At 35.7% G+C, this 10,626-nt stretch overlaps 1 protein-coding gene across 2 annotated transcripts; it reads left to right on the top strand.

Moving 5' to 3' along the window:
• The first annotated feature begins 5,771 nt into the window (after nt 1–5,771).
• Nucleotides 5,772–6,731, top strand: LOC116025996 (classical arabinogalactan protein 5-like). Of its 2 annotated transcripts, none has more exons than XM_031267439.1 (2): nt 5,772–5,869; nt 5,984–6,731. In XM_031267439.1, exon 2 carries the CDS (start codon nt 6,027–6,029, stop codon nt 6,495–6,497), a length of 471 nt encoding a protein of 156 aa, XP_031123299.1. In that variant the 5' UTR covers nt 5,772–5,869; nt 5,984–6,026; the 3' UTR covers nt 6,498–6,731. The 2 variants fall into 2 exon arrangements, with proteins under 2 accessions (XP_031123299.1, XP_031123300.1); XM_031267440.1 differs by having other exon boundaries at nt 5,826–5,869; nt 5,990–6,731.
• Nucleotides 6,732–10,626: the final 3,895 nt, after the last annotated feature.

The following is a 10,626-nucleotide window of genomic DNA, read 5'->3' as shown; positions in this document are numbered from 1 at the left end:
CAGTGCTGTTTTTGCCTATGGTTTGTAGTTTAATTTATTGATAGATTAATTCTCATGTGAGATCGTGTCATGTTAGACATGAAATGTTTTCTTAGTTAGAAATGCTATATTTTTTATAGGTGCTTAGAAAAGTATTACAAGTATATTTTAGTTAAAAAATATTACTTGTGTTAATTACTTGGTCTTGCACAAGTTTTATTTTGATACATATGTAGTCGTAATTGTAGCAGTTGTGCAAGTTACGTTGTTATATTTCATACAATTTTTTATTACCATGTTTAAATAAAAAGATTAAAAAGGGCATGTTCATAAAATTTAAATTGGTTTGTTTACATATTAAAATTTAACATTTGAAAATAAAACTATTAGCAAATCATGATCTAGCATCCCATAATGAAGTATCAATATTGTTACGAATCTCAGTTCCTTCATCTCAATAGAGGTCTGACTTAAACTTTCATTGATGGAGATATTACTACTTGAGTCTTGAAGTTCATCGGGCGGTATGTAATCTGGATGCTACTCACAAGCACATTAAACATCATGTCATCTTGTGAAATTTTTTCCGTTTGGCGGTAGCTTCAAACTCTCCTTTAATTTCTTTCCATTTCATTAACGCACGCTCATGCTTTCGAATATATTTGATACAAATCTCACAAAAGAGCACCACGTACTCTTTGGTCCACTTAAAATCCTCTCCATCTATATTATCATTTGTTGAAGTCATATTGCTAATTTAGAAATAATAATAATAATAATAATAATAATAATAATAATAATAATAATAAGTTAAACTTCAATTTAATGAGGCTAAACACATCAAATAATTTAAATAATCCAATTTAAACAAGCATTAGTAGCTTTTTGGCATATTGAATTCTATGTATTAATTTGCTTTAATTCTTCAAATTCTGCAGTCCAACCATTCAAATAATACAAGTAATACAATGAAATATATATCATATACACGCCTACGGATATACCAATATAACAAAATGTATACAATTAATACAACAAAATAAATATATCCATACCTACGGACCGGTGCTATGGCGATTGGCCAGTTGTAGACTGCGAAGCGAGATGGTTGATGGGCGATGCTTCTGCGGAGTGCAATGAAGATGAAGCGATTATCGTGAAAGTTGCGAATAAAGAAGAAGAGAAAATGTTTTAATTGGGAATGGTAAAGGATGTCATTTCTTTAAAATAATTAATAAGGTACATTTAGTATATTAAAAATGTACATTTTGTTATGGTCTACACAGTAATTTATCCATTACATGTAACAGGATCAATAGTACTCAAAAAAATATATGGCCATGGGTTACAATTAACTAAAGGCCTATTGAAGTAACAATTATGCCATGGACCGAAGTCAAAATACATCATTTATGTATTGAATGTTCACAATTTACATACTGAATGTTCAATATATAAATTGTGTATTTTTGGACCCGTGTCCACAGAATAATTTGCCCTATTGAAGTTATGGAATTTTTTTTTTTTGAATTTTCTTTTGGATTAATGGAAAACATAATTGATAGAATATTAGTGAATCGAAATATATGTTATGAAAGGTTACGGTGCGGGCATGACTAATCCGATATAGTATGTATATATATATATATATATATATATATATATATATATGCTCAGGCTCCTATACATAATGTTCTTCACGTGAAAAATGGGGTGGAATAAAAGCTATAGATTTGCCTTGATCCAACGTAAGCTTCAATCTTTCTACGCGATCATTCTCAACACATTCTCCTTCAATCTCTTTGCACAATCATTCTCCATCAATTTCTTTCTGCGACCATTCTCTCTCATTCAATTCTGCTGTGAATTCCATCATATTCCAAAATTCAATTCAATGGTCTTATGCAAGTAAAAATTGTTTTGTATGGATAGGTCCAATGCCTATAGTGTTCATCAGGGATCGTGAGCTAATTAAAGAGATTTTGAATAATGTGCACTGAAAGAATGAAAATGTGTACTAGAAGAAGGGAAAATGTGCATTGGAAGAATGAACAATATGCACGGGAAGAAGAGACAAAGACAATAATGTGCATTGGAAGAATAAGCAATGTGCACGGGAAGAAAGAACAATGTATACTGGAAGAAAGAACAATGTGCACTGGAAGAAGGAACAATGAGCACTTGAAAAAGGAACAATGTGCACTTTAACATTTACTACACATATCTAAAAACATAATAAGTTTTAATCCAGGTCCTGGTTTGTGTCCGTATTCTCTGTTAATTTTTTTGTACCTTATGCTATAAAAGTTATACTACATAAGTTTTTGGACAAAAATATTTCTACCGTTATAACTTCTGTTATCTTTCCACATTATTGTTACCATGCACATGCATACACAATATTTTTTCTTACAATCTTCAATGGTAAGTTTGAATTCATTTATATTTTAATTAAATATTACTATAGTTATATTTAGTAATTTATCATTTCTTTAATTCTTACTTGAATAATATTAATATGAATAATATAAATATACATAAATAAATAAATAAATACACACACACACACTAGTATTTTATACTCAATGTTAAAATCTTAATTAAATTAACATATTTTTAAAATAATACTGGTGTGTGTGTGTGTGTGTGTGTGTGTGTGTGTGTGTGTGTGTGTGTGTGTGTGTGTGTGTGTGTGTGTGTGTGTGTGTGTGTGTGTGTGTGTGTGTGTGCATGGAGTATATTATATGTATTGAATATCTTTTAATAAACTAGAATGATAAAAGAATAATACTTGGAGTTGGATCACAATACAAATTTCTAATGTAATTGAATGAAATTATAATTTGATAAATGTTTGATTATTGTGTCCAAAATGAACATTGGTTTTTGGATGGAATGGGGGACAATGTGCACTGGAAGGGAGAACAATATGCACTCGAGGGGAGAACATTGTTAACAACCCCGCTGCAAATGTAATGCATCGCTTGTGGTCATCCACTCCAGTGATTATAGATTAGTTGCTAGGTTTAAACAGGTGCACAACTATAGCATGTTGCTAGTTATATAACCTTGTATTGCATAGTATTAGTAGTAGAAATGAACACACCTGTTCGTGCTGTATGTAGCATCAAATAAGACTACATCCCCAAAGTAAGCGTAACTACATCGTGCCGTTGGGTTCGCCCAGAATACACGGTTTAAGTGTTGTTGTTCTTCAATATCATAATCAAAATAGAATGCTGGCATACCTCTTTCTTCTTGAAGAATTTATCTATGAGTAGTTGTGTATCGTGCCCCTTTAGGTATGCTTGTAAGTCTTGCTTGAAATTGTGGAAATCAACACTTGTTGCTCCCACAGTTGAGTAATTCCCTACGATCACTTTGTATAGTCTATAGGACTTAATGGGTCCAATATTGGCCTTCACGCAATTAGCTATGAATGTTTGGTGTCCTATATCTAGCTTACGGTTAACCTTCAAGAATTGTTTCGACATCTCTGAACATAAGTAGTGGTTGGGTCGCTCATAAAAAATGGAGACTATAAACCCTCCCTTCAAATTCCTTTTCATCACCATTCTTGCCTTGCACCCAACCCTATTTGTTACCATGCGTTTCTTTTCGGCTGGTGGCTATTATTTATGTCGTCCACCAAGGTTGTTGCTCATTTCTCAACATTCTTATACCCTTCACGACTGCATACTAAATATTTTAGTTGTAATATCACCCTCCCCACTTTTCCTCACCGTGCTTTGTCTCACATCAAAACCTGTCACCCCTGCGTAGTACTTGTAGAAATGCATTTCCTCCTGTATTGTGCCAAAAATTTGTCCTTGGAAGGTTGAGTGTGCTTTCACATTCTGGGGTCCAATACTTTGTGGAGCATGGTGAAATCTCCAATCGGCACCCGTTGGTGTTGTTGCCAGTTTCACCTGCATTTTTAAAAATCAATATCATAATAGTGTTTAGTATTAATTTAACTTTAAGTTCTAACCACCCAACATTACCGCAACAAAGACTCCAGTTTAGTATTTTTCATATTTAAAAGTGCGTAATCGCACTCATGACGGTCTAGGCGTGGTTCTATGTTTTCATATACTTTGGTCAAGAATAACATGCGGCCATTATTCTGATGTCTTAGGGGTGGTTGCACAGCTGTCAGTAATATGTTGCCGATTATCTTCTCTAGGGGTACTAATTAAGAAGAACTATTTTGCACGGTCAACTATTGATCATCACTTGAACCCTACGGAGTTGATCTCTCTCTGATTATTCACATTGTTGAGAAATTATGAAGCAGTTACTGCCATAGTTGCCCTATTCCGTGGTTGCTTTTTAGGAATTCTAACGTTGCACATCACCAACTCCACCGTTGTGCTATTTTAAAAACACAATAGTCTATGCCCTACATACTGTACATCATTATGTATTTAACACATAGTTAATCATGGATTTTATCTATTCATAAGCCCCCTCCGTGTGATTATCTCGGACAAGCATTCTATGTAACCGGTTGCGGTCCAACCCTTTCGTAGTTGTAATTCTATTAGAGTTATGATTGAATAATCTGGAATGATAATGTATTCATTAGTATCACTCTTAATCATTGAAGAAAACATACCTGTTTGCATTGTCTCCTTTTGCCTTGCACGGCGCAAAAATTAAGAGGATCGAATACAATGTAGCCTCTGCGGGTGGTCGTCTAGGCCGTCCATGCAGATAGGATTTAGTACAGTTTACGTTAATTCCCCTATGGCATTAGTTATCAATTAACGTTGTTGCTTACTAGGGGTAATCGTAGCCTTTAGATCAAAACAAATGGATAGGATGGATTAGTCCTCATGTCCTCATCTACGGCTAGGTCCTCACCTGATCTGGACTATATATATATATATATATATATATATATAAATCTACTCAAGTGTGGACGCGTCTTAACGTGTGAACAGTGCGGTCGCACCACTCAATGTTATAAAATGCACCACTCAATGTTAGAAAACGCACCACATGAAAATACACAAAACACCAAAAAACACACCACACACCCAAAATAATGCACCATAACTCTCCTACCCCTAATTGTGCATTTCCAAACACTGTGTGGTGTATATTTCCATACTTAGTGGTGTGTTTTTTAGTGATGTGTACCTAACGGTGCATATTTGTGTGGTGCATTTTCTAACACTGAGTGGTGTATATCTGTATACATAGTGGTGAGGCCGCACTGTTCACACGTTATATATATATATATATATATATATATATATATATATAGTGCAAAATTTACAAGGCTAATGTGGGTGGTCCAGCACAACTCGCTATCGTGCAGGGTTTACAGGACTTAGTTGGGCTGATTTTTAATAAATAAATAATAATTTTGTTTTTAATTTTTTGTAAAAAAGTTACTGTTTTAGTGTTTTTTTTTTAATACATTGTGGTCTAGTGTCACCCGATTGCACCTCCACATGAAATGGGGTGCGTTCGAGCCTCAGTAGAGTTGTTATTGACTCTTTGTGTTTCATGTAGTTGAGAGCTATGAATAGATACTACATTGTAATAGAGTAACGAGAGTTTGACTCAAAATTTTTTAATATTGTACATTTATCTTAGAGTTATATTAGCAGTTAATTCCACTATTGACTTTCAAATGACACAATTTTCAAATGTTTATAAATTGTCCATAATTTTCAAATATTTTTTGGCAGAAATTAAATGCAGTTTCCAGAACAAAGAAATCCATCAGTACAAGTGTTCACTTAAGCCCATTTTTTAACTTTTTTCATGTCCCCACTCAACCGCGGCTTCCCCTGTCTCTTTCGCCTTTTTCCCCATTTTAAGACTGCTCTCTCTCTCTCTCGTCCCCTCTCTCCGACGATTTTCTGTTCAATTCCTGGTGATTTTCTTTCTGCTACTACTCTTCGTTAGTTTAATCTTGTGTTTGGAACTTGATTAATTATCCATCCTATTGTCTTCGATTTCGTGTGAATTGTATTTTTGCATTTTGCAGAAACAGAGAAACGGTTTAAAGCGAAACGAACCTTCAATCGGCAATGATGATGAATCGGACGGTTTCTGTTGTGCTTTTCTTCGCAATGCTGGCGCTACATCGGTCCCTGGCCGAAGATTCTCCGACGGCTTCACCAGCGCCGGCACCGGTAACCGGAGCCGACGATTTCTCTCCGCCGGCTCCAGCGCCTACTCCAGATAGTCCCTCCAGGACTCCTCCACAGGATGCTAGTTCTCCTCCGTCTCCTCCGCCCTCAGATCTCGGCTCACCAGCGCCGTCACCGGCGGATGCAAATGCATCCGCTCCGGCTTCGGATTCTGAAGTTGCGAAAGATGTGAGGCAGGCCAGTACGAGCGAGGAGAAGTCATCAGGCAGGGGAAAGAAGGTGGGAATAGCTCTCGGAGTGGTGGCCGGCGCGTGCGTCGTTGGACTGGGAGCGCTGGTTTACAAGAAGCGTCGGGATAATATCCGGCGATCTCAGTACGGACAAGACGCCCGCGGTTCATTGCTCTAAAATGCGTCCAAACTTTTGATTGTGTAGCCGTTCTGTAAGTCATCTATACACAAATCCTTTGCATTGATAGTTTGGTAGATTTGCATTTCTATAGATATATGGTTGTGTGATTGTTCTGAGGGAGGAGGTAATGATTGTTTCGATTCTTATTACTGTTTTTTTTGAAAGGGATTCTTATTACTGTTAATTCTTGTTACCATAGTAATAATGTTGCCATGTCAGAGGCCTCATGAACTTTATTTTCTAAATATAGATAGTATTTTTTTTTTCAAAGTTATCGAATTTATAGAAGTAACTCTCTCAATAGTTATTAATTCAATCCAACAATGGCCTTTGACAGGGTATGTAGACTTTCTCATGAATAGCTATTAGGCGTTCCTCAATAGTGAGCTGTTGTTTAGGGGATTATACGGGTGTGATTAAGAAAGAGAAAATGAGGGCGGAGGAAAAGGGAAAAAAGAAAACAGAAACGAAAAAAGAAATTAAAAAAAAAATTGTATTTTTGCGCCTAGGCGGGCGCCTGCAGAGGCGCAATCTTTGTAGCACAGTGGGGCCCACCTTTTGTCTGCCAAAATCTCATATTTGCAGGAGAAAAAACCATTAAAAAAATCCACCCCTTACATTTGTTTAAAAACCAACATTTAAGTTTTACTATTCCAAAAACTCACCTAAAACCACTAATGGAGAAGGCCATAGTTTGAACTAAGTCATTGAAAAAACCAAATTTATTGTCTTTGCTTTTACTTTTCAGCTTAGGTTGGCCGACAAATTAAACGATGAATTAAATGTGGTAAAAATTGAATAGCCATGCACCAAAATTAGATATCTTGATAGTCAGTGACCTAATTTGGAAGGGATATTATAATCAAGAAATAATGGGAAAACACGAACTCTTTTATTTTTTTTAGAAAAAAAAAAAAGTATCACATTAGTCTATAATTAGATCTCCTAATTGAAAATAACTCTACCTATCCAACATGTCATTGTTGATGAGGCGTTGAGTATGTTAATGTTGGAAAATTAGCAATAAAATGGCATTTAAGTGGCCATTTTGTGGTACAATTTAGAGTGGGGTCCACTACCAATTTGGGTCGGGTTAAAGTGGATTCGGATTCTTCGTAGTGAGACGAAGAGATCCATATATTGTACGCTCAAAATGGATAATGGGTGAATGAGAAATTGGTTCTCAAAGTAGACCCATTGGAGATGGAATTTTAAGTGAGGAAAAGCTTATGTAGCTTTGTCCCACATTGGTTAGGAAGGAAGATTTGCCCCACTATAAATACAAGAGCCTTTTTAAGGCTAATTGACTTATATGGCATAGAGGCTCTCTTTCGCGTGCAGGGGGGTGCAAATCAAATTCCAAAATGAGTTCGAAAAGGCTTGAACTCGTGTGTGCCGGCTGGCCTCGCGGGCTAAGTTATGCCAAAATTCCGAACAAGTTTTTCATCTCAGTCCACGTAAGTTCGAGACATCAAGACGAACTGACCTCTCGAAGCTCAGCGGAGTCGACCTCTCAAAGGTCGTTCGCGCGCGTCCGATGTCTTAATGCCGGCACGATGTCTCGAAGCTTGCACTTCTCAACGTCTCGCGGCACGGGTATGTCTCGATGGTTCACAGACTAGACCATGTCTCGCACTGCGACTCCAGTAACCTCTCGAACGCGACGTTTCACCTACTGTGTCCGTTCAGAAATGACTCTTCGCATTACGGAATTAATTTGATTAATTCCAATCATTATTTTCAGAGTTATTTCGTGAATAATGGGACTTGGTAGTGGGTGTAAGTGTTGGTTAATGGCAGAATTAAATTTCTGCTAGTGGGAGGAGGTTACAATATGGATTATCAATGCCATGATTAATGCTATGATCCACTCTCCTCCACTATATATTCGTTGTGAGCAGCAGGTTTTGAACACACTAAGAACACACGGCATACACTGTTTTCTCCTCAAAACTCTGCTCACATTTCCTTCTAGCCACCTACGTTGAACCCACGTTCCTAGTTTGCTGGATCCAAGTTCGTGTGCTCGAACGATTGGATCGTAGTACGTTTTATCCTGGGAAACCTAGACCGTAACGCTCCAGCACTCCGGGAGGCGGTAAATAAGGTTTTAAGGAGAGTGGCAACACGACTCGTGCTTCCAACCACCCGAGTTCGTCCGGATTTCATCCTCAACCGTAGTTCAGGAGTATTTAACCTTGTGTAGGTTTATTTCCTGTTCCTTCTATCCTTCATGGATATTTCTCAATTGTAATTTCCATTTTTCCTTGTATTTTCGAGATCAATCTTGTAACAGTTAAGAGCAACCCTAAATGTGGTTTTTCGATGGGTTAGCTTTTATGGTTTGTTAGAGGAGAGAGAATGCAAGTTCAAGGAGATAGAATGGAGGAAAGAGAACTTTTTGGTTTTGCCGTATTTAGAAGTTTGTGGGACTCATGTTGAGAAAAAAAACAACAAAAAAATGCACACCAAGCATGCTCAGTCGGCGCATGCAATACATGTGTCATCTGGGTGCATGAATTCATTTTTTTTTAACACCATTGCTTCTTTTTCTCTCCCTCCATCCTCGTAGGTGGCTTAAAAACCTTGAAAAAAATTTCCAACTAATGGAGATGCTCTAACACATTTTATCCCCATGCTTATGTGGATCTTACATGTACAGTTTTTATTTAATTTTTTATTTTTAACTTAAAAAAAATAGTAGCAGCTATCGACTATCTTCGCGCATCTAGATCTAGACATTCATGGTTATTTTGTCTTTTAATAGATAACCACCCGTTGTCCCTCAACAAAAACATCCGCCAGTTGCTATGAATAGTTTTTTTTTTAATCTTAAAAAAAAAAAATTGCATTCATAGGATCCATATAAGTATTGGAATAACATGCGTTAGCCTAGTCAACGCCATGTCAATGGTAACCTATTGAATAAGTAATGTTAGGGTCTAATTACACTATTTTGTTGATTTAAGAAAATTCATTATAGTTTTTTTTTTTTCATTAAGGCACCAAATTGTACTATAAATTAGATTTAGGGAGGTAATTTGATACTTTTTTTCCCTTTTTTAGAAGAATGTTTGAACAGTATATGCAATTTTTATTTTAAAAAGATTGTTCCGGCCAATCAAGCTTACACCTTAATTGAGTAAGAAAAATTACTTATATACTTGAGTAAAATAAAATGTCCTCAAGACATCAATTTAATGAATGAAAAGACTTACTTAAGAAGTAATAATATGAGAGTTTGAATCCTGCCACAAATGAATTACCACAAATATTGGAGGTTTAGGTTTGTGTTATTCATGGTGGGCAAAAATGTACAATTTTGTAATTTACCTTTTCATGGGCCTCAAGTTCTTAGGTTTTAAATTTTAAATTAAAAAGAAAAAATAAAAAGAGTAAAATGTTTGTCTAGTGTGACACAATTTAGAAGGGCATACGTGTCTATTAAATACACATGGTAGTACAATAATTGGATTTGCATGCAACTGAAATTCTCTGTTTTTTATATACGTTCACCAGAACTTTGGTTAGGAGATGTTCTCTTTGTCTCTTCCTTTGTGTTTTTGGGCGCCGACAAATACAAATTTGAGTAGCCTTCATTGGTAATTAAAGGTGGACATGGGAGAGGAGAAGGTGGACTTATAAATGTAGATTTCGGCCTTATTTGGTAAATAATCAACTTATCAGTCAATTTTGACTTATTTGACCACTATTAATTAGTAAATAATAAGTTTTTTGTAACTCCAAAATGCTAAAATTCAAAAGGCTACTCAAAGTAGCCTTTTCAATTTGCTTTTTGAAAAAAGAAATTATATCAAACAGTTATCAGCTAACAGCTAATTTATTAAACAACTTTCTACAATCAGTCAATATTATCAACAAATCATACCTTCTAACCCAAACAGCCAACTCAATCAGCTAACAGTCATTTACCAAACAGGGCCTTCAACTACATTTACTCCTTTTTTTTTGAAGAAAAAATTATTTAAGAGGAAATTTCACTATGACTAGTGGGTTCTTATTAATTTCAATACATGAATTTCACAACTGTAATTTTTTTTAAAGATAAAACTGTTAATTTAATACCTTAACTATTCAATTTTTATCAATTTCAATAAGTCCGGCC

Source organism: Ipomoea triloba, chromosome 7 (genome assembly GCF_003576645.1).
Source record: "Ipomoea triloba cultivar NCNSP0323 chromosome 7, ASM357664v1".
NCBI classification, from domain to species: Eukaryota; Viridiplantae; Streptophyta; class Magnoliopsida; order Solanales; family Convolvulaceae; genus Ipomoea; species Ipomoea triloba.
Note: the sequence above shows the minus strand (reverse complement) of the source record. Positions and strands in the feature narration are given on the sequence as shown.

What these genes read in the sequence shown, in the direction of transcription:
- LOC116025996 (XM_031267439.1), top strand. Translation starts at nt 6,027, where the DNA reads ATGATGATGAATCGGACGGTTTCTGTTGTGCTTTTCTTCGCAATGCTG.